At 46.3% G+C, this 25,588-nt stretch overlaps 1 protein-coding gene and 1 non-coding gene across 2 annotated transcripts in view; both read right to left on the minus strand.

Annotated features, from left to right (window-relative positions):
- Positions 1-25,588, minus strand: part of LOC124550780 (potassium voltage-gated channel protein eag-like) — a 229,098-nt gene that overhangs the window by 57,849 nt on the left and 145,661 nt on the right. Inside the window, exons 8-9 of the mRNA XM_047125504.1 lie at positions 17,616-17,833; positions 2,470-2,695 (exon numbers count right to left, since the gene is read on the minus strand). Coding sequence (XP_046981460.1) covers positions 2,470-2,695; positions 17,616-17,833 — 444 coding nt within the window. The remainder of the gene's footprint in view (positions 1-2,469; positions 2,696-17,615; positions 17,834-25,588) is intronic.
- Trnat-ugu lies at positions 20,949-21,023 on the minus strand. Its single transcript has one exon. It is a non-coding gene; the product is annotated as a tRNA-Thr (tRNA).

Genomic DNA, 25,588 nt, shown 5'->3' on the forward strand with positions numbered 1-25,588 from the left:
AAGAGTATGAGGTAACGGTACCAGTCTCAAAGGTGCATGCTTCCGATGTTTCATAGGCCTCAACCCACCTTTTGATACAGCTATCACACTATCTCCCCAATGATTGATTTCAGGAATTTCCGTTTCCTCATATAATGCTGTAACCACCGTTAACAGCGATGCGTGGAGACTCCAATGAACCACCTTGTTTTGTATGCCTTGGAGAGCCTGTGCTCTAGTGACATTAATCATTGCCCATGTTGTGGAACCAAAAGGTAAAGTTTACATTATGATAGTGTGGTTAGGTCGTTTGGAGCCTCAGGCCCCCACTAATGAAGAAGGCACACAACGCCATCGTCAACTTGAGCTCCGTCTAACTGTGGTATCATCTGCAGAAAAAGGTCGGATACAAAGGTTGGTATCGCACAACAGTACCACAAGTAAAGACAACCGCTGCAAGATGCATCAAAGAATCACAGACATTGATGCACACATGCCCCCGTGTGCTTCCTTACGCCACTGCAGCCAGAACCTCATTTACGACTGAGTGCAGTGCCACTCAGCCCAGCCTGTATGTAATCAGTGACCTCTTGTAACAATTGCTTAGAACAACAGTATCATCTGAGTACAGATCCGGCTGCATGCTAATAGAAGAGTTAATAATTACTTTCAATCAAGTTCCAGACAATTGATTATAGACAACTGTACTTTGAGGTGAAACTATCATTCTGCAATGAATGAAGTGCTGAATGTTGTAAATACCAGCGGCAGTACCAATATGTGGACAATAGTTGTTTTCAAAGTTAAGTCTTTACCATGCTCAAGTTCTAATAAATTCCTAACAGTTTGTTTCTATGTGTAGTAGCATCTACTTCCTACTGCAGTAATTTAGACTTTGTTGCAATTCATAACAGTAGGTGTGTTCTGTGTGACGGTGGAAAACGAGTTTGGAATCCATCCAAGGTGCCTTGTGACTGACTGCCATGGAATTCGGTTGCTATTAATGGTAACATTGCCTCGTAGGATGGTCTGCCGTTGGAGAGTTATGTAGCGGTTGTCTTGTCAGCATCAAGTGCGATCTTATTGGCCATGTGCCGCTTGACTGTCTTGTTGATTTGTTGTGCAACATAGTTTATTAGGTGACCTTTTTTGCAGCCAGTGGTAAAACTAGCCCTGTCAGCAGCATGTCACTAATACAATGGGCACAGCTGATAAGACTGAGGCCTGTGGCATGCCCAATGATGTGAATTTAAAGCAGGATCATATCCCCTGTTTGGACAATGAGAAGGGCCTCTTCTGGTTAAACTTGTTGACCAGTTTAAGATAGACATAATGTGGTGTGCACACTGCAACACCTTCCATACACACACCATCAGATTATTTGACTTGTCACTCTAACGAAGTAGGCGAGTGTCAGCAATATGTCTCGTGGTCTTATCGTGGCATGTTTATCTTCTGCCATTAAATCAGACGATAGAAATGCCACTTGCACTCTTAGAGTAGCAGATTGACGGTGACCATCTTTAAACAGAACTGGATTAATTTTCACACACATTTATTAAAATAATAACAAGCATAGACATTACGTAACTTGATTCTGGACAATTTCAAGTTCCTTTGGTCTTGGTATGTTAATCTTATTCTCCCATGTCTCTGATACTTGACAAAGTGTCTATTCATTTATCTTCATGGCTATGTACAGTAATATGGTAATCTTATTAGGCGCAGACTGAAACTTGACTATAGACTGCTACAGACAAATGCAGACTGGTACAGACAAATGCAGACTGGTACAGACAAATGCAGACTGACTAATCGGAGGTCTGTACACACGTTACAATACCTTGCGTGTTCATGTATCACTGCGCGCGTGTGATCTGCGAGGAGAAAAGGTTCTACATTACCAGCAATCTCATTGGCTACGTTATATATTAATACGAGGATTGGCGGAAGCAGAATTTGGTCCGTCTCTAAGGCAGTGCCATCTCGTAGTGCAGAGACGGCCGGGCGCTGCGCCTGCGCTGTTGTGCTTAGCGGGGCGCGCTCTACTGGGAAAGTTGTGTACGCGCTGACTACGCGGAACTATGTACACAACACATCTGATATAGATGTTCATATAAACGTTTTGTGGAGCAAGTTCTGCTACCAGATTTTACTACTGGCATTCTGAATATACAGAAATACCGCCACCATTAACACTGTGAAGCTAAATCCTTTTGTGACATTTTCATTTAACCATAGAACTTGTAATTCTGCTTGTGTTCAACTTTCCACTGTCAGTGGCTATGATATTCCACATTGCATAACTCAATCCAGAACCATGGATGGAGTGCTGAGAAGACTGATGAGGTGGCTGTTCACAGTATGTGGCACCAGAGACTCAGCCAAATGCCACCCAGCATACGAGTTTGACGTAAGATTCAATGCCCAGTATGACAGAAATATGGATATGTGTGAGATTGCTAAAGATCACGTGGATGTCGGTGTTACCTTATTCCCCGAGCCTCCGTTGCCTCCGAGCGAGGAAGACGAGCCGGGCGCCCCACCGGAAGAGGAAGCGCCGCCATTTTTGGCCTGCGCGCCGCCAGCGCCACTTCCGCCGTGGTGGTCACCTCGGATGGACAGCGAGCGCGACATCAGCGCCGCTGCGGCCGAACTACTGCCCGCGTCGGACGAGTCGACACTCCCGCCGCTGGACCCCAGCAGGCGTCCCCACCTGCCCAAGGGAACAGAGCAAACTGTTTATTCCAATGAAAATCAATTTCATTACTGCAATGTCTCTATTTGGCAGTGTCTGTATAGTCTGATAAAATGCTCCTTCCAACACACATGTATGTACTTAATAGTGTTGTATAGTTTGATGCAATGTTCCTTTGGTCATCCATGCATGCATCGGCCCATAAAGAGACTGTGAAATACAGACATTGCATTAATGTATTTCATGCCAAAGCCAACGAAACATGACGAGAAAAATAAAATAAGTCTCACCCTGTGAGTCACATAACTGAGCAAGCGCTGTGGGAAGCAGATTCTTAGACATGTGGAGATTTGAGACGGTCCTGGAAGTGCGCTCACAAAAACGAAATGATCAGTGCAAACCACTTGCGACGAGTGGGAAATCTGGTTTCAAGTCTTGATCAGGCACAAATTTTAATATGCTTCCAGCAAACTGTACAGCTGTTATGGTACCACACTCGCAATTTGCGAGTATATTTCATGAAAATTAATTTCATTACGACTGTATAAGATAAACATCAACAAAAGCAAAACGAGGATAATGGAATGTAGTCGAATTAAGTCAGGTAATGCTGAGGGAATTAGATTAGGAAATGAGACACTTAAAGTAGTAAAGAGTTTTGCTATTTGGGGAGCAAAATAACTGATGATGGTCGAAGTAGAGAGCATATAAATGTAGACTAGCAATGGCAAGGGAAGCGTTTCTGAAGAAGAGAAATTTGTTAACATCAAGTATAGATTTAAGTATCAGGAAGTCGTTTCTGAAAGTATTTGTATGGAGTGTAGCCATGTATGGAAGTGAAACATGGATGATAAATAGTTTGGACAAGAAGAGAATAGAAGATTTCGAAATGTGGTGCTACAGAAGAACGCTGAAGATTACATGGGCAGATCACATAACTAATGAGGAGGTATTGAACAGAATTGGGGAGGAGTTTGCGGCACGACTTGACAAGAAGAAGGGGCCGGTTGGTAGGACATGTTCTGAGGCATAAACGGATCACAAATTTAGCATTGGAGGGCAGATCGGAGGGTAAAAATCGTAGAGAGAGACCGAGAGATGAATACACTAAGCAGATTCAGAAGGACGTAGGTTGTAGTAAGTACTGGGAGATCAAGAAGCTTGCACAGGATAGAGTAGCATGGAGAGCTGCATCAAACCAGTCTCAAGACTGACGACCACAACAACAACAACGACTGTATTTTCTTTTTTTTTATTTTCATCTCATGAATGGAGAATCGATTTCAAGACAATAATGTCTCACCTTCAGGTACCTGTTAAGTGTGCATTATGAGTTGATTGCCATAAGTACTCAAAATATCATTCTAACAATGGAAATGCCAATAATGTGCTACCTCTTAGGTTTGCTGCATGAAACGAAAGGCATAAGTACTGATTTGGTCGTCTGATTAAGGGAGGTATCTTAAATACGGAAATGTACTACTTACAGCATTCGATTCACGAAGCACACCTAACAGTACTTGAGGAGACGTTACTGTCTTGAAATCGACCGTGCAGACACAAGATAAAGATCAAAATAAAATAAAAAGTACAACTGCAAGGACTCTAAATACCACTGGTATAAATAAATAAAAGCCAATGGATATTTGGCACATAGCTGACTATACAAAGAAAAGCTGGCGTTGTGATAGAGGCAAAGTACTGTTCATTGAGTCACTGTGTGCAATTGGTAGCCTATAAAAAAGTCAAGCAGATGGCAATGGTGATCAAACTGGTCACCCAAAGAATGAATGCAGATATCATGATCACAGACACTAAATTCAACTCCTGGATTTTACAGCAATCTTTCTCTCTCTCGCACCATCTTTACCATTTAAGTGCATTACTGCAATTCATTCCACCGATAACTCTTCCCAATATGCATATTCTGGGTCTGCGTCCTGAATATTTTTTCAGTATTTTTTTTATGAAGGTCTTATGTCGAATTAGTTGTTCACTTCATTATGTTTTTTTCTTCTCTGTATCATGTTAGTCAATGTCCTTTTCTCTTTAATTTCTTGTAGTATTTATTCATTAGATTCACTTTCAGTCCTGGATGTTACTGTGGCCCTTCTCTATATTTACATATCTATTGCTTCTAACTTACCATTTACCCTTGAGTTACCCTTCAGTACCACCGTTTAAAATGCTCCAAATAAATCTCTTGATGACTTTCAATCTTAGTTCTACATAAGATGATTACTTTTAGTTCTGATGGCTTGGTTAGTCATTGCAGTTCTTCTTTTAATATCAATGATACACACTAAGACAGAAAAAACAACGACGCATCACTAAGGAACTATCCGGCTGCACGGGGTAGACACGCGCCTTGCCAATGCTCACGCGGCTCCCCCATCGGAGGTTCGAGTCCTCGCTTGGGCACGTGTGTGTGTGTGTGTGTGTGTGTGTGTGTGTGTGTGTGTGTGTGTGTGTGTGTGTTGTCCTTAGCGTAAGTTAATTCAAGTTAGATTCAGTAATGTGTAAGCCTAGGGACCGATGACTTCAGCTGTTTGATCTGATAGGAACTTACCACAAACTTCAAAAATTTCCGTATTGTCCGAATGGGGTGGATGTCGGTAGATGTGATGTAAATGACAGACAAACAAATAATTACAATTTTAAAAAAAAATGGATGATTTGAGAAAGTCAATAACTCATTTATCCAGTTCCAGCCCTTATAGAAGCAGTTATTTGGCTTGGCATTAAGTAACAGACTTAATGATTGTCCTCCAAAGGGACATCGTGCCAGATTCTATCTAATTTGCGCTTTAGATCGTCAAAATCCCGAGCTGGCTACAGGGCCCTCTCCATATTGCTCCAAATCGACTCAACTGCAGAGAGATCCGGCGAGCTTCCTGGCTAAGGTTGGTTTTGGCAAGCATGAAGACAAACAATAGAAAATCGGGAAGACATTATATTGCTGAAATGTAAGACCAGGATGTCTTGCCACGAAGGACAGCAAAAGGGGGAGCAGAATATCGCCGACTTTACGTTGTGCTGCAAGGGTGCCGCAGATGACAACCAAAGGGATCGTGCTACGAAAGGAAATGGCACGCCGGACCTACCTGCTTGTTGGGCCGTACAGTGGGCTACAGTCAGGTTTGTGTTTCATCGCTGGTCATAGGGGCTCAGTGCTAAGCTGGACTTACCACTGAAGGCAATTCTACTCAGTCAACGCGATTCCAGTACGATTGTGTCCAACACCGCTGAAAACGGTCTTGTTGGTGTACAGAGGCCAATGGTAGACAGCGAAATGGGCGGCGTGACCTCATCGGCCTTTCTCTGAGCCGCCTATTAATGGTCCTTGTAATCAGCGAAGCGTCAGTCGCACATCGGATGAATCAAGGGGTCTGAAGTTTGCTCAGTCCTCTCGTTCTGTCAGTCCTCTCGTTCTGTCGCCTCTCTGGGTAGACCGCTTCATTTTTGACGCTGCGTTTGGAAATGGTTCAACCATTCCTGCCAACATCGTTGAATACTGGCATCTCTCCTATTCAAATGTCGACCAATTTGCCGATTACTCCAACTGCTTCTTTGAGCCCAATCACACGTTCTCTCTGAAATACTGGCATCTGTGTATATTGTTTAGGCGCCTGTCTGCGAAGCAAAATCACTGTCTAACTCAGTGTACAGAATTAAAATTGTAAACTCCTTACGCCCTGCTGTCGACATGTCCCCTGTTTACTATCCTTGCCAGTGGCGCGTTGAAATTGCAGTGCAACATCAGACATTCATCCACCAGCAGCCACAGTTTAGAATTTTGCTTTTTCCACTGATACCTGTTTGAACATCAATGTTTGAGCAATGCCCGATATGCATAACTACTTCATGGTGCATCGTCCTTTTTTTTTTTTTACAGTGTACTGATGCTGTCAACTGTTACTGTACTTCGCAAATAAGTTATGATCAGTGCCTACTGTGATACCGAATGACGCCTGGTGGTGTTCCGGGTACTTGTTAAATGGGCCGCAAATGTGGAACTGCACTGACATATAAGAAGGATAGAAGGACGGATCCTCAAAATTACAGAGCAATATCCTTAACATTGGTTTGTTGCAGGATTCTCGAACATATTCTCAGTTCGAATATAATGAATTTCCTTGAGACAGAGAAGTTGCTGTCCATGCATCAACACGGCTTTAGAAAGCATCGCTTCTGCGAAACGCAACTCGCCCTATTTTCACATGATATCTTGCGAACCATGGATGAAGCGTATCAGACGGATGCCATACTCCTTGACTTCCGGAAAGCGTTTGACTCGGTGCCCCACTGCAGACTCCTAACTAAAGTACGAGCGTATGGGATTGGTTCCCAAATATGCAACTGGCTCGATGACTTCTTAAGTAGTAGAACCCAGTACGTTGTCCTCGATGGTGAGTGTTCATCGGAGGTGAGAGTACCATCTGGAGTGCCCCAGGGAAGTGTGGCAGGTCCGCTGTTGTTTTCTATCTACATAAATGATCTTTTGGATAGGGTGGATAGCAATTTGCAGCTGTTTGCTGATGATGCTATGGTGTACGGGAAGGTGTCGTCGTTGAGTGATTGTAGGAGGATACAAGATGACTTGGACAGGATTTGTGATTGGTGTAAAGGATGGCAGCTAACTCTAAATACAGATAAATGTAAATTAATGCAGATGAATAGGAAAAAGAATTCCGTAATGTTTGAATACTCCATTAGTAGTGTAGCCCTTGACACAGTCACCTCGATTACATATTTGGACGTAACATTGCAGAGCGATATGAAGTGGGACAAGCATGTAATGGTAGCTGTGGGGAAGGTGGATAGTCGTCTTCGGTTCATTGGTAGAATTATGGGAAGATGTGGTTCATCTGTAAAGGAGACGGTTTATAAAACACTAATACGACCTATTCTTGAGTACTGCTCGAGCGTTTGGGATCCCTATCAGGTCGGATTGAGGGAGGACATAGAAGCAACTCAGAGGCGGGCTGCTAGATTTGCTACTGGTAGGTTAGATCACCACGCGAGTGTTACGGAAATGCTTCAGGAACTCGAGTGGGAGTCTCTGGAGGAAAGGAGGCGTTCTTTTTGCGAATCGCTACTGAGGAAATTTAGAGAAGCAGCGTTTGAGGCTGACTGCAGAACAATTTTATTGCCGCCAACTTACGTTTTGCGGAAAAACCACAAAGATAAGATATGAGAGATTAGGGCTCGTACAGAGGCACATAGGCAGTCATTTTTCCCTCATTCTGTTTGGGAGTGGAATAGGGAGAGAAGATGCTAGTACGAGGTACCCTCCGCCACGCACCGTACTGTGGATCGCGGAGTATGTATGTAGATGCAGATGTAGGCATACAAGTTACCTTGACAACTGACAGAATGACATGGCCTGTTGACTGAGAATGAACATCTCGGAAACGGGGAAACTCGTCCGGCTGTTCACGTGTGAGCATCTATGGGAAGCAGTTGAAGGATGGTGACACCATGCCTGGGAGGATGTGCATGCCTGATCACAGAATGTGGAGGTTGGAAGCCCACCCAATCCGTACAGCAGGAGAACAGATGATCTGTGGCAGATCGGAAGGCCGATAACAATGCCAGTGCAAGCATAAGGGTTTCGAAGCACACAGTTCCTATACATTGTCAATACTGGCTTTGCTGCAGCCAACCCCTTCTTGTTCCAATGTTGGCTCAGCGAGTTCGTGAATGACGATGTCACTTGGGGATGGGATCATCCAAATTGTACCGTGGGTCAGTGGGAACGTGTTGCCTGATGGATAAATCCTATTTCTTGTTACACTAAGTTATTGGTTGTGTTCGTATACGCCGTCATCCAGTCAAATGGCTGATTGTGTTGTGACTGACAATTCGCAATTTTTCAGAAACACCACTTTCATTTATGTAAGTTTACAATGTTGATGACTGAACAACAAAAGAAAGGTAACAATAACAACGCCAGTAAAAGTCTCTTAACTGAGGCAAACAAAAGTTCACTTCCAATTTTCCACAAGGGTTCGTGGTAACACAAACACACACACACACACACACACACACACACACTAGTAAAAGTCCAGTTCAGAGATGAAGACGTAATCTTCAGCGGTCAAAGTCCACGAGGTCGGCATCTGGAGTGAACTGAACTTCGAGGTTGGTTCTAGGACCTAAACAGCTGTCTCCAGCCAGTCAGGTATAGGCTTAGTGATACTTCCTGCAGGCTGTGGCTCGAGCTCCCCCTCAGGAAGTAGTGCTCATAATGTCTGTTTCCATTATCTTGTATGTAAATAGCCGGTGTTTACCATGGTGCTTTTGGTTCGCCTTGGACAAAGACAACCCCATCCTCTGTGGTGTTATACGGGTCGCGGGCCCTCAGGGGCTACCTTGGCTCCGGCAGAACTGTGTAATTTCACCCATCTGAATGTTACATACATGCTGTCCAGCCACATTAATCTTACCATTGCTTATGTTCGACTTCAGCGTGCAATAACCAGTCACATACGTCTGGTGGTAGGACTAGCGGTGGAGGGTACTTAAATCGTGACTGGAGGACACGGAAAACAGTGCAATTGTTGTCGTAATGTGGAAAGCAGCTATTTATGTGATATCCAAAAAGGGCATGATGATTGGCTTTTGGGCCAAGATGGAAGCATTTACAAAACGGCTAAGTTTTAAACTATTTGCATGCTGCCATGGTTAGCGTGTACCATGCATGTCAAAATGGTGCTATGCAACACTGGCGTCGGGGCAACTGTGATACACGACTGGCCATAGATGATGGGAACGAACGACTCCTGCAGAGAAGTGTACGGGCGAGTAGACGTGCAACTGCTGAGGAACTGACCCCCCTGACGTACCGTGTCTCCTCAACGACAGTTCAGCAAACGTTATTGCATATAGGCCATTGCACCAGGCACCTGTTTCGTCCACTCATGCGGACTGCTGTTGATCAGCAATGAAGGCTGGAATTTGCACGCAAATACCGCATCTGAATGCCCACTGAGTGCCGACGGGTAGATTTTTAAATGAATCTCGTTTTACGCAACATTGGACAGATGGCCATTGGCAGTTTCAGCGTGGAACGTCTTAAAACAAGGGAGGAGGAAGCGTTATGGTCTGTGGGTGACATCGTCATTCTGGAAGGTACAACGGACGATCACAAGTATGCATCTATCCTCCGGGACCATGTGCACCCCCCTACAATCAGTCTGTTTCTTCGGTTGCATCTACCAGCAGGACAACGGAACGTGTCACACAGCTCGCAGTGTATGTGCGTGGTTTGAAACGCTCCAGTATAAGTTCACCATACTCCCGTCCCCGAGATTTAAATCCGATGTAGAATATATGGGACCACCTAAATCGGGCTGTTTGCGCCGTGAATCCTCAATCGAGAAACTTGGACCAGTTGTCAACGCCACTGAAGTTGGAGTGGCTGTACATTCCTGTCGGTACTTTCCAGAGCCTCGCCGGCCGCTGTATCGAGCGGTTCTAGACGCTTCAGTCCGGAATGGCGCTGCCGCTACGGTCGGATATTCGAATCCTGCCTCTGGCATGGATGTGTGTGATGTCCTTAGTTAGGTTTAAGTAGTTCTATGTTACGTTATGTTAACTGGGGACCTAGAAACGACGGAGAGGCTGCGTCCCCGCCGCAGCCGCAGTAGTCCGCAACCCGACGACGACTACCGCAGTCCACTTCGCCGCTCCGCCGCCCCACACCGAACACAGGGTTATTGTGCGGTTCGACCCCCGGCGGACCCCCCCAGGGAACTTCTCACACCAGACGAGTGTAACCAATATGTTTGCGTGGTAGAGTAAAGGTGGTGTACGCGTACGTGGAGACGTTGTTTGCGCAGCAATCGCCGACATAGTGTAGCTGAGGCAGAATAAGGAGAACCAGCCCACATTTGCCGAGGCAGATGGAAAACCGCCTAAAAACCATCCACAGACTGACCGGTTCACCGGACCTCGACACAAATCCGCCGGGTGGATTGGTGCCGGGGACCAGGCGCTCCTTCCCGCCCGGAAAGCCGTGCGTTGGACTGCACGGCCAACCGCATGGGGCAAGTAGTTCTAAGTCTAAGGGACTGATGACCTCAGATGTTAGGTCCGATACTGCTTAGAGTCATTTGAACCATTTTTTTTCCAGAGCCTCACTGATTCTCTTCCTGCAGGTCTCGCAGCACTCTGCACTGCAAAAGGTGGTTATTCGGGCTCCTGACAGGTGATCACATTAACGTGACCGGACAGTGTATTACCGTTTGTAGCTTTTCAACGATCGGAATTTTATGAGAGATGACATACAATAGATCACGTCCAGCACAGAAATAAGCTACCTACGTATTTTTCGTCAGATGTAAACTACCGGCCATTACAATTGCTACGCCACGAAGATGACGTGCTACAGACGCGAAATTTAACCGACACGAAGACGATGCTGTGATAGCCAAATGATTAGCTTTTCAAAGCATTCACACAAGGTTGGCGCCGGTGGCGACACCTACAACGTGCTGACATGAGGAAAGTTTCCAACCGATTAGTCATACACAAACAGCAGTTGACCGGCGTTGCCTGGTGATACGTTGTTGTGATGCCTTGTGTAAGGGAGAAATGCGCATTGGAGCCTATCGCGCTTGCGGTTTATCGTATCGCGACATTGCTGCTCGCATTGGTTAAGATCCAATGAGTGTTAGCACAATATGGAATCAGTGGGTTCAGGAGGGTAATACGGAGCGCCGTGCTGGATCCTAACAGCCCCGCATCACTAGCAATCGAGATGACAGGCATCTTATCCGCATGGCTGTAACGGATCGTGCAGCCACTTCTCGATCCCGGAGTCAAGAGATGGGAACGTTTGCAAGACAACAACCATCTGCACGAACAGTTCGACGACGTTTGCAGCAGCATGGACTATCAGCTCGGAGACCATGGCTGCGGTTACCATTGACGCTGCATCACAGACAGGAGCGCCTGCGATGGTGTACTCAAAGACGAACCTTGGTGCACGAATGGCAAAACGTCATTTTCTTCGGATGAATTCAGGTTCTGTTTACAGCATCATGATGGTCGCATCCGTGTTTGGCGACATCGCGGTGAACGCACATGGAAGCGTGTATTCGTCATCGCTATACTGGCGTATCATCCGGCGTGATGGTATGGGGTGCCATTGGTTACACGTCTCGGTCACCTCTTGTTCGCATTGAGGGCACTTTGAACAGTGGACGTTACATTTCAGATGTGTTACGACCCCTGGCTCTACCCTTGATTCGGTCCCTGCGAAACCCTACATTTTAGCAGGATAATGCACGACCGCATGTTGAAGGTCCTGTACGGGCCTTTCTGCATACAGAAAATGTTCGACTGCTGCCCTGGGCAGCACATTTTCCGGATTTCTCACGAATTGAAAAGTCTGGTCAATGGTGGCCGAGTAACTGGCTTCTCACAATACGCCAGTTACTACTCTCGAAGAACTGTGGTATCGTGTTGAAGCTACATGGACAGCTGTACATGTACACGCCATCCAAGATCTGTTAGACTCTATGTCCAGGCGTATCAAGGCCGTTATTGCAGCCAGAGGTAGTTCTGAGTAGTGATTTCTCAGGATCTATGCACCCAAATTGCGTGAAAATGTAATCACATGTCAGTTCTACTACAATATATTTGTCTAATGAATACCCGTGTATCATCTGCATTTCTTTTTGGTGTAGCAATTTTAATGGCCCGTAGTATATGCAATTAATGACCTTCCACTTGGTAACTAGACAAATCAGGATATGTTATAAATGACAACACGATGTATGTTTTAATGCATTCGTCATCAGACGTCACAATGGATCTGAAGATAGGGGTGTCGCCGTCCCTGGACCCTGGCTGCTCCTATGGGAGGCAGAGGCTGAAGCCGACGAAAGAGGGGACGCTGTCCACCCCCCCTTCCTCCCCGCCCCCATAATTATTTTTTGTGTTTGTGAGAATTGTGGAAGGGGCGCAGGTTCAAATAACTTGTACACTTTGTCAAACTGGAGACGAGACGTTTGCTGTGTCTCAGACGACGAGACGCTTCTTACAAAAGCCTCTTTACTGTCTGAGTCTGCTCTCAAACCAAGGGGGGGAACGATCTCAGACCTGGAAAGAAGATGTCATCAGAGGAGGAAGAGCTGACAAATGATGGACAGGACACGGGATATCTGTTGCTAAATGGCGACATGGAGTTTGCCCAGCGACGTAATTCCTTTCCTACCATGCGAATTGGTGGGCTGTACAAAAATATTTCACAATGATGGTGAAGAATAATTTGTTTGTCCATAAGAAGAATATGAGTCAGCCAATCGAGCATATGGCCAAGCCTAGCACCATAGCTCTTGAGAACGCAAAGAGTCAGCCTTGCAAGGATACTCGTAAACGAAAACATAGAACACGTGCACCCGGGGTTCCCTACAAAATTAGTTATGAACGTATTTAGACGGTTCACCAATCCTGTGTTCCAATAATTACGACGTTTTTCGCCTGTTATCGATACTGCCAAGATATCAAAGTATTTGAGACAAATCACTGTATCTTTCGACTGGATTGACTTGCAAGCTTAAAGTTTTCGCACCTCTAAGGGGCAATAGATCTTAATATATGACATAATTATCAGCTTGATACGTCTACCAGTTTATAACAGAAAGGAGCCTCAACAGACACAGAGAGAGACAGACATACGACAAATAACAACACCAAAAATATTTTGTTCTGTGATGTAATTACAAATACACAATTTCCAAATTTGTTAGTTCATTTGTACCATGTAACGTTGCTACCTGTCTATTTTCATTATTCTAGGTCAAGGGGAAGTAGTAAATAGGTTTTGATGAGTGACTTTGCGAGTATCAAAATATGTGACACAAATATCCGTACCATTTGATGTCACTGGCTTAAGAGATTAAATGTTTTACTCTGCAAACGGACTGTAGAGCTTAGTACGTCACAGATTTCAATTTGACGCGTCCACCCATTCCTGAGAAGAGAAAACAGACATACAGACAGACAGAGGGAAAGACAAGAGGGATAACAAAAGTGTCACGTAATTACAAATTAACAGTTTTCGTATTTTTTCCTTTACTTGAACCGCGAAACCTTGCTTCCTGACAAAACTTAACCATTGCAAGTCAAGGGGAAGTACTCTACAGGTTTTGATGAGTGAGTTTGCGAATATTAAAATGTGTGACACAAATGGCCTTATCTTTGGACAGCACTGACTTAAAAGCTGAAATTTATTCACAACGCCAAGGAACCATAGACCTTAGTATCTGACATAAATTTAGCTTGATACATCTAGCCATTCATGAGAAAATGTGTCTTAACAGACGGACAGATAGACAAATAACAACCGACAAATAGTCTATGTCTTTCGTGTGACATAGTTGTAAATTAATAATTTTCTGTTTTTTTCCTTCTTTACTTGTAATGAAAAAACTTGTTTCTTGCCAGATTTAAAGCTTCTACGTGAGCGGGAAGTGCGCTCTGGGTTCTGATCAGTGAGTTCTGGGTGTACCAAAAGATTTCTGGCCAAGAGGAGTCTATTAGTATCGAACATAGGTCATAATGCGAGAAAGAAATTCCTGAGAATGAACGTCTGGGGCACAGCATTGTATGGTAGCGAGACATGGACCGTGGGTAAACCGCAATAGAAGAGAATCGATGCCTTTGAGATGCGGTGCTATAGAAGAATGTTGAAAGTTAGGTGGACTGATAAGGTAAGGAATGAGGAGGTACTCCACAGAATCGCCAAAGAAAGGAAAACATTGAGAAGAAGAAGGGCTAGGAAGATAGGACACCTGTTAAGACATCAGGGAATAACTTCCACGTTATTGGAGGGGTCTGTAGAGGGCAAAAACTGTACAGGAAGACAAACACTGGAATACATCCAGCAGATAACTGAGGACGTGAATAGCAAGATTATTCTGAGATGAAGAGGACATTACTGGACAGTAATCCGTGGCAAGCAGCATCAAACCAGTCAGAAGACTGTAAAAGAGACAATTAAAGCCAAACAAATCGTGTCGATACACTCTCAACATCAGTTTCAGTTACGTAACAAAATCAATTAAGGCAAACAATGTGTCGGCACGGTCTTCGGCAGCTGTTCGTTTAATGCAACCTTCATAAAATGTATTAACGGTAAACAACTGATCTAGGAGTAAGAGGAAAGAATATGGGAGTAGGAAATAAACAGAGAGCTTTCGGGAAACAAACAATGGAGAACAAAGTAAATAATGAAGAGACTGAAATAGTAGAGTGTGAACGGGAGATAAAAGCTATGCAGTTACGAAGAAAAACGTAATGATGTTTCTGTGTTGCAAAAATTTTTTGAAGAAGAAACAATGAATTTCCGAGAAAGAAACAAATAAGGAGCGGTAAGAAACAATGAAGGAAGATTAGGAATCAATATTTTGTTGGCGATATCGTCATTAAAGGTGAAACATGAGCTTACACTGGAAGAGGCTTTGTACTGTACTGTCATTTGTTCTGTGGGTGTACGGAAATCAAAAAACTTAATTTGAATAAATGTACGAGTATTTGAATGTCTCTCTTGAAAATGGATCCACTAACTTACACATAACTCAGTATGGGCTTACAGAAAATTTATGTAAGTGTGAAAAATAAAAATGAGAGGAAGAGGACTACATATAGAGTAGGAAAAAAGGGAGACAATTATGAGATTAGGAAAATTCAAGGCAGATATCAGAAGGAAGATCTGCGGAAGTGAGGAAAAGCAATGGGAAGACTGAAAAGACAATGATTAGATGGGAGAAAATCGTGGGGTAAACTAAACAGTTAAGGAGGGCTAATGAAAAACTGAAGACTGTGGAATAACAATATTCAAACGTACAGTTATAAGAAAGAAACAGTAAGATGGAGATAAGAGCAATGAGGCAGTGAGAGATAAAAAATAATGCAGCGAGGAAAAGAGTTAACAGAGGCGAGGAGGAAAAAGGAACGACCTGTTAAAACTTGGGCTTTCTAAGACACTAACTTCGGCACGAGCATGAATGTTTGTAGGCCATGAGACAGTCTCTGAAAATTTGTACTTGGAACTAAGTGTTGTTGTGGCGACCCAGAGGCATGTAAGGAGATGCTTTTATGGTGGTGGATCAAGTGGTGGTCCAGATAATCGTTTTCTAGTATGTAAGTGACATGTTTGTCACCTGGAGACTTGTATGGTGGTCGACGGTGAGGCGTGGCCACAACTCGGTGCCAGAGGATGAGCTTTTTGTTGTGTATTTAGAGGCATACATGGTAAGACCTAAGATGCAGTTGCCATGATTTGACACTAGTAGGTATGTGACCCGTTGGGCACCAGAAGACATGTGTAGTGGACCATGCGACAGTGCCTGTGATTTGGTACCAGCAATGTCTTTTGCGTTAGGTGCTTAGAGAGCAATGTACAGTCACTGTGATTTGATACCAGGAGGTTAGTGATGTTTTGGAAATCCAGATGCATGTATGGTGGTGGGCTAAGAGACAATCACTATGATTTGGTACCACTAGGTAAGTGACATGCTGAATACCTGGTAGTGGGCCAGAAGAAAGCCGCCTTGGTAGGTGACAGAAACCTTTGGCACCCAGAAACATGTAGGGTGGTCGGAAAAGAGACAGTCCCCGTAATTTGGTACTGGTAGGCAAGTGAACTGTTGGGCACCTGGAGTCGTCTGTCATGGTACAAGACACCTGCAATGTGGTACAAGAAGGTGAGCTTTGTGTTGGGTACCTAAAAGCATGTATCCTTGTGAAACAAGAAATAGCTGCTGTGATTTGATTCCAGTAGGTAAGTGACCTGTTGGGCACATGGAGGCATGTACCGGGTGATCAAAAAGTCAGTATAAATTTAAAAACTGAATAAATCACGGAATAATGTAGATAGAGAGGTACAAATTGACACACGTGCTTGGAATGACATGGGGTTTTATTAGAACCAAAAAAATACAAACGTTCAAAAAATGTCCGACAGATAGCGCTTCATCTGATCAGAATAGCAATAATTAGCGTAACAAAGTAAGACAAAAGCAAAGATGATGTTCTTTACAGGAAATGCTCAATATATCCATCATCATTCCTCAACAATAGCTGTAGTCGAGGAATAATGTTGTGACCAGCACTGTAAAGCATGTCTGGAGTTATGGTGAGGCATTGGCGTCGGATGTTGTCTTTCAGCACCCCTAGAGATGTCGGTCGATTATGATACACTTGCGACTGATGTCTCGGGACTTGGGAGGCCGAGCATGACGAAAGTGGCGGCTGAGCACACGATCATCACCAAACGACGCGCGCAAGAGATCTTTCACGCGTCTAGCAATATGGTTTTTTTTTTTTTTTTGTTCTAATAAAACCCCATGTCCTTGCAAGAATGTGTGTCAATTTTTACATCTCTATCTACATTAATCCGTGGTTTATTAAGTTTTCAAATTTATACTGGCTTTTGGATCACCCGGTATGGTGGTGGCCAATAAGATGGTACCCGTAATTTGGTAATGGTAGGTGAGTTTTGTGTTGGGTACCTACATAGATGCATGTTGATGAGCTGTGATTTTACACCTGCAGGTACGTGACCTTCTGGGAACCCACAGTTATGTCTGCTGGTGTGCCTAGACACAGTGGCTATGATTGTGTTATATATACATATACACACAGGTGTGGCGATGGGCAAAGATACCGTTGCTGATATTTACTATCTGGTAGGGGAGTGTTGTTGGGGTCCACTCAGCCCTTGGGAAGCCAGTTGAGAAGTAGCCATGAGATCTGACAACGGCTGGGAGAGCAATGTGCTGATCACACGCCCCTCCATATCGCATCCAGTGACACCTGCCGCCTGAGGACGACTCGGCGGTCGGTCGGTACCTCTGGGCCTCAAGAGCCCTGTTCGGACAGGTTTAGTTTAGTGTATAGGTGAGTAATGTGCTTGGAAATGTACCTGGAGGCACGTATGGTGGTGGGCCGGTGCGGCTTGGCCCCATTGGTGTTGCTGGAGCTGGCGGCGTTGGTGGAGGAGGAGTCGTGGCGCTCGGCGACGCTGGACAGCTTGGGGACGCGCAGCGCCGGCGACGAGCAGGAGGCGTCCCCGGAGGGCGTCGTGACGCCGCCCTCGCCCTTCTCCACGTCCGTCGTCGTCGGCGACGGCGGCGGCAGCGCCTGCACACGCCATCACACACAGTCACATGCTAGCGCGTCCCTGTGATGGACCTACTTATTTACTGATGTGCAGCTCTGTATTTATAACCGCCCATCTAGCAGCACCGAGAGGTCGTAGTTTCGCTGTTACAAGCTATGCACTGAAGTGACAAACGTTATGGAATAGTGATATCCAATTACAATGAAGGCGGCAGTATCGAGTATACATGGTATACGAGGTGCATTCAAGTTCTAAGGCCTCCGATTTTTTTTCTAATTAACTACTCACCCGAAATCGATGAAACTGGCGTCACTTCTCGACGTAATCGCCCTGCAGACGTACACATTTTTCACAACGTTGACGCCATGATTCCATGGCAGCGGCGAAGGCTTCTTTATGAGTCTGTTTTGACCACTGGAAAATCGCTGAGGCAATAGCAGCATGGCTGCTGAATGTGCGGCCATGGAGTTGGAAAAAGCCAAAAATCACTAGGAGCCAGTTCAGGTGAGTAGGGAGCATGAGGAATCACTTCAAAGTTGTTATCACGAAGAAACTGTTGCGTAACATTAGCTCGATGTGCGGGTGTGTTGTCTTGGTGAAACAGCACACGCGCAGCCCTTCCCGGACGTTTTTGTTGCAGTGCTGGAAGGAATTTGTTCTTCAAAACATTTTCGTAGGATGCACCTGTTACCGTAGTGCCCTCTGGAACGCAATGGGTAAGGATTACCCCCACGCTGTCCCAGAACATGGACACCATCATTTTTTCAGCACTGGCGGTTACCCGAAATTTTTTTGGTGGCGGTGAATCTGTGTGCTTCCATTGAGCTGACTGGCGCTTTGTTTCTGGATTGAAAAATGGCATCCACGTCTCATCCATTGTCACGACCAACGAAAAGAAAGTCCCATTCATGCTGTCGTTGTGCGTGAACATTGCTTGGCAACATGCCACACGGGCAGCCATGTGGTCGTCCGTCAGCATTCGTGGCACCCACCTGGATGACACTTTTCGCATTTTCAGGTCGTCATGCAGGATTGCGTGCACAGAACCCACAGAAATGCCAACTCTGGAGGTGATCTGTTCAACAGTCATTTGGCGATCCCCCAAAACAATTCTCTCCACTTTCTCGATCGTGTCGTCAGACCGGCTTGTGCGAGCCTGAGGTTGTTTCGGTTTGTTGTCACACGATGTTCTGCCTTCATTAAACTGTTGCACCCATGAACGTACTTTCGACACATCCATAACTCCATCACCACATGTCTCCTTCAACTGTCGATGAATTTCAATTGGTTTCACACCACGCAAATTCAGAAAACGAATGATTGCACGCTGTTCAAGTAAGGAAAACGTCGCCATTTTAAGTATTTAAAACAGTTCTCATTCTCGCCGCTGGCGGTAAAATTCCATCTGCCGTACGGTGCTGCCATCTCTGGGACGTATTGACAATGAACGCAAGCTCATTTTAAAACAATGCGCATGTTTCTATCTATTTCAAGTCCGGAGTAAAAAAAATCGGAGGCCTTAGAACTTGAATGTACCTCGTAAAAAGGCAGTGCATTAGCGGAGCTGTCACTGGTACTCAGGTGATTCATGTGAAACGGTTTCCGACCGACTGCGGCCACACGACGAGTATCAACGGACTTCGTGTTGTGTTGGCAGAAGAGCCAACACCGTGTTACTAGAGGAGGCCGAAATGCACGCGTTTTAGCTAACGCAGGCTGGCGTGAGGAGGGAAGAACTATACTGATGTGGGGTCTGGAACATGACAAGGAATTAGAATTCAGAAAGCGGACGTAATTAGTTTCATACTTAACTTTAATCCATTAATGATGAACGTCGCTCTTGACGGTACATGATTCACAATATTATCTGTTCAGAAGACATTCTAGTAACTGTATATGGCGCCTTGCTAGGTCGTAGCAAATGACGTAGCTGAAGGCTATGCTAAACTGTCGTCTCGGCAAATGAGAGCGTATGTAGACAGTGAACAATCGCTAGCAAAGTCGGCTGTACAACTGGGCGAGTGCTAGGGAGTCTCTCTAGACTAGACCTGCTGTGTGGCGGCGCTCGGTCTGCAATCACTGATAGTGGCGACACGCGGGCCCGACGTATACTAACGGACCACGGCCGATTTAAAGGCTACCACCTAGCAAGTGTGGTGTCTGGCGGTGACACCACACTTCGAACACAGGGTTGTAGATAGAGCTGGAGGCATGGAACACTCCATTTCGGAAATCGTCAGGGGATTCAATACCCAAGACCCACAGTGCCAATAGTGTGACAAGAATACCAAATTTTAGGCATTACCTCTCACCATCGAGATTGAAACGGCCGACGGCATCACTTAACGACCGAAAGCAGCAGCATTTGTGTAGAGTTGACAGTGCTACCAGACAAGAAACACTGGATGAAATAACCGCATAAATCAAGGTGGGGCCTGCAAAGAACGTGTCTGCCAGCACAGTGCGGCGAAATTTGGCGTTAGAGGGCTGTAACAGCAGACGACCAACGCGAGCACTTTTGCTAAAAGCACAACATCGCCTGCTGTGCCTCTCCTGGGCTCCTGACCCTCTCGGTTGGCCCCTAGACAACTGGAAGACCGCGGCCTGATCAGATGAGTCCCGATTTCAGTTGGTAAGAGCCGATGATAGGGTCGGAGTATGGGGGAGACCCAACGAAGCCATGGACTGAAGTCTGCAAAATGATGGTGGCTTCGTAATGCTATCGACTTTGTTTACAAGGTGTGGAATGCATCTTCCAGTGCAACTGAACTGATCATTGACTTGAAATGGTTACTTGGCTACTTGGAGACCATTCGTAGCCATTCATGGACTTCAAGTTCCCAAACAATGATGTAACTGAAATGGATGCCAATGGGCCATGTCACCAGGCCATAATTGTCTGTGATTGCTATGAAGAACACTCTGGACCATTCCAATGAATGATTTCACCACCCAGATCCGATCGAACATTTACGGGAAATAATCGAGACTATATATGGCGGTAGTATCTGTTCCCGAAAGAACAGTTACTGTGGATGACCATGCAGCTTTGTTAGAAATGAAATGATAATTAAATGGGCACCCTACCTGCAAACAGGCGTTGATGTACTTCATTGGGGACATGTTGAAAATGTGTGCCCCGTCCGGGACTCGAACCCGGGATCTCCTGCTTACATGGCAGACACTCTATCCATCTGAGCCACCGCGGGCACAGAGGATAGTGCGACTGCAGGGACTTATCCCTTGCACGCTCCCCGTGAGATCCACATTCCCAACATGTCCACACCACTACATTCGTAGTGCGCCTAATAGACGTTTGCCCATCATACTCATTACTCGTGGCAGATTAATCTACCAAGTCCCGTACGAGTTTGGGCATAGCGTGTGCGTTCGCACGAGAAGGTCAATGACCGGAAAGCCACTTTTTAACTATATATGACGGTAGTATCTGTTCCCGAAAGAACAGTTACCGTGGATGACCATGCAGCTTTGCTAGAAATGAAATGATAATTAAATGGGCACCCTAGCTGCAAACAGGCGTTGATGTACTTCATTGGGGACATGTTGAAAATGTGTGCCCAGACCGGGACTCGAACCCGGGATCTCCTGCTTATGTGGCAGACGCTCTATCCATCTGAGCCACCGCGGGCACAGAGGATAGTGCGTCTGCAGGGACTTATCCCTTGCACGACTTCAACATGTCCCCAATGAAGTACAACAACGCCTGTTTGCAGCTAGGGTGTCCATTTAATTATCATTTCATTTCTAGCAAAGCTGCATGGTCATCCACGGTAACTGTTCTTTCGGGAACATATTACCGTCATATATAGTTAAAATGTGGCTTCCCGGTCATTGACCTTCTTGTGCGAACGCACACGCTATGCCCGAACTCGTACGGGACTTGGTAGCCACGAGTAATGAGTATGATGGGCAAACGTCTATTAGGCGCACTACGAATGTAGTGGTGTGGACATGTTGGGAATGTGGGGTCTCACGGGGAGCGTGCAAGGGATAAGTCCCTGCAGACGCTGACCGCGGTGGCTCAGATGGATAGAGCGTCTGCCATGTAAGTAGGAGATCCCGGGTTCGAGTCCCGGTCGGGGCACACATTGTCAGCATGTCCCCAATGAAGTATATCAACGCCTGTTTGCAGGTAGGGTGCCCATTTAATTATCATTACATAATCGAGAGGTCAGTTCCTGCACAAAATCTCGCACCGGGGACACTTTCGAGATTATGGACGACTATAGAGGCAGCATGGCTCAATGATACTGCAGGGGACTCCGATGACTAGTTGAGCCCATGCCACGTCTAGTTGCGGCACAGCTCCGGGAAAAAGGAAGCGTGGACACGATGTTAGGAGGTATCCCATGACATTTGTCGCCTCACTGTATATACACTGACATGTAGGCAATGGATCAGTTTAGCATTCGGTGCCTTTCCGACATATGTGGGGTAACGACTTTATTACAAAATGAACCAACAACCCTGTTGGAAGAACATCCGCAACTGAGCATTATAACAGAGGTTGAAAATACCGCTTCCGTTGTAAATTATTTTCACACGACCGATTTCGGACTGTTACAAGCCCATCCTCAGGTGTCGTGCTGGAAATAGCGAAAGACGGAAAATAATTTTCACAGGCCGCAAAACGCATATAAAATTAAAAACAATTTTTTTCTAAAAAGTTTTAAAAACTTTCAAAAAACATTTCGAATTTGCCGGTCGGGCTAGGTGCTGTTAAACGTACGTGAACGCGCAAGTGGCACCAGACAGTACTACGGACGACTGCCAGAGTAGGGAATATACTGGGTGACCAAAAAGTCAGTATAAATTTGAAAACTTAATAAACCACGGAATAATGTAGGTAGAGAGATAAAAACTGACACACATGCTTGGAATGACATGGGGTTTTATTAGAACAAAAAAAAATCAAGTTCACAAAATGTCCGACAGATGGCGCCGGACAGCAAAACGTCAGTGACTGCGCATGACAATCATGTGTAAAAGGAGCTGTAATGAGAGAGAGAATCGTCTTCAGCAAGGTCCTGGAGTCTATCCTCACCTGACGCATCCACCAGCATCTCCGTCAGCACCGCCTCCTTCCCGTTACCCAGTGTGGCTTTCGGCCGTCCTTCTCTTCCGACGACCTTCTCCTGCACCTCACTCACCTCCTTTCCGAACAGCTTCATTCCCGTCGCTCCGCAATCTTCCTCTCCCTGGACCTCGAACGTGCTTATGAGCGCGTATGGCATTCCGGTCTCCTCTTCAAGCTCCAAACCTTCCCCTTCCCATTAACTACGTCCGTCTGATCGGCTACTTTCTCTCCCGCCGTCCTTCCTATGTCACCGTCCATAACACAGATTCCTACACCTTTTTCCCCTCCGCCGGTGTGCCCCAAGGCACCGTCCTCTCCCCCCTTCTGTACCTTTTGTACACGGCGGACATGCCGCCGCCGTCACCCCCCGTCCACCTTCTACAGTTTGCCGATGACACCGCCTTCCTTGCCTTTGCCCCCACCCTGCAGCGCTCCCAACACCTTCTCCAATCCCATCTTGACCGGTTCACCGCCTGGTGCAACCAGTGGTTGCTCAAGGTCAATCCCTCCAAAACCCAGGCGATCATTGTAGGCAAAACCACCCCTTCCTTCCGCCTCCTTGATTTCTATCTCACCGTCTATGACCGTCCTATCGCCCTCACTCCCACCCTTAAGTACCTTGGCGTCACCCTCGACCGTCGCCTCTCCTGGACTCCCCACCTCCGGACAATCCAAGCCAAGGCACGCTCCCGACTCTGTCTCCTCAAGCTCCTCTCCGGCCGTACGTGGGGTCTGGACCCCTCCACCATCCTCCACACCTATAAATCCCTCATCCGCCCTATGTTATGCCCATCCAGCTTGGATCTCCGCCCCCCTATCTTTTACAAATCCCTCCAAATCCTTGAATGCCATGCTCTCCGCCTCGCCTATCGCATCCGTCTCCCCTCCCCCACGTGGATCCTGTATGATCTCCTCCCCTTCCCCCACCACCTCCTTTTCCTTGAAAGGATACGGATCCTGTACACCTCCCATAAACTCGATCCTCCTCACCCACTAGTTTCCCCGATCCTCTCCCACCCCCGCCCGCTGCCGCGCCTGTATTCCCACGTCCCACCCGGTCTCCATCTCTCCACCCTCCTTACCCTCTCCCAAGGTGGCTTCCGCCAGGTCCCTCTCCCTGATGATGCCCTCATCCACTCCATCTACCCCTCCTACCAACTTTGATCCTCCCTCCCTCTTCCGTTTTTTTGCCCCTTTGGGCACCCTCCCACCCTTCTCTCCCTCTTCCCTCCCTCCTCAATTTCTCCCCACTCCTCCCCCGGGCTTCCCTCCCCTGTCCCTCTCCTCCTCCCCCTCTTCTCCTCAGAAATTGCATCCTTGTTCTCCCCTCTCCCCCACCTCACCCTTCTTCCCCTCTTGGCAGGTCCCCAGACTCGCACACGCTAAGTGGACATTCGCGCGCCAGAGATCATCGCCATCAGTGTCTCGTGTGTGTCGTCGTGTTTAGTGTTCAGTGTTCACCGTCACACTCCATCGTTCACCTGTTCCATCGCCATCTTCAGTGTTAGTGCGTCGTGACAACAGTTTGCAGTGTGGATTATCGTCGTGTGTGAACGGCTCCGTGTTTGTCTTTATGTGTCTACTGTTTTATTACCGACTGTTATGTCACATCTGTGTATTCTTTCTGTTCTTTATTTATCTACTCTATGGCTGAAGAGCGGCGTAACATGCTGCTGACAGCCTGCCTGTTTGTACGGGTTTGAAAATAACAATAAAGAAAAACAAAAAAAAGAGAGAGAATCAGATGCGCCAGCAGTCGCAGCATGTTGACGTTACCTGAAAACGCGCTTTTACTGAAGCTGTATTATCAGAATGGGGAATGTGCTAGTTCAGCGTTACGATCCTATCGCCATAGGAAGGGGATTCGAACGGGTATAGGTCCGGTGACAAATGCAGCTGTGGCGAGAATGATTCCGAGGCCACGGGTTTTTTAGACGATAGACCCCGTAGTGGCCGACCGAGCACAAGGCGTAATGCTCCTGAGACAGTTCAGGAAGAAATGGAGACGGGGAAGTCAGTCGCAGTCGCACGACGCACCGGCATTCGATACACCACTGTTTGCTTGACACTTAGGCGTACCCTCCGATGCTATCCGTACAAAATCCATCGGCATCATGAACTGTTACTTGGCGATTTAGTGAAGCGGAGGGCATTTGCGGTGTGGGCGTTTCAAAAGATGGCGGAAGGTAACGATTGGTTGAGTAACGTGTTGAGGACCGACGAAGCTCATTTCACGCTCGGAGGGTCTGTCAACACCCACATCTGCAGAATTTGGGCTACCGAAAATCCCATAACTATCGTGGAAACTCCATTGTAAGACGAGAAAGTCACGGTATGGGTTGGATTTACCACATCTGCCGTTATCCGGCCATTTTTCTTCGAGGAAATGCGTGATTCTGGTTTTGTAACTGCTACCGTGACGGGCGAATGTTACAGAATCGCATCCCCAGCCTGGCTGATAAACACCCGCTGGAACGTACGATGTTTATGCAGGATGGCGCTCCACCCCATATTGCTAGACGCGTGAAAGATCTCTTGCGCGCGTCGTTTGGTGATGATCGTGTGCTCAGCCGCCACTTTCGTCATGCTTGGCCTCCCAGATCCCCAGGCGTCAGTCCGTGCGATTATTGGTTTTGGGGTTACCTGAAGTCGCAAGTGTATCGTGATCGACCGACAT

The sequence above is a fragment of the Schistocerca americana genome, chromosome 9, assembly GCF_021461395.2.
Source record: "Schistocerca americana isolate TAMUIC-IGC-003095 chromosome 9, iqSchAmer2.1, whole genome shotgun sequence".
NCBI lineage: Eukaryota > Metazoa > Arthropoda > Insecta > Orthoptera > Acrididae > Schistocerca > Schistocerca americana.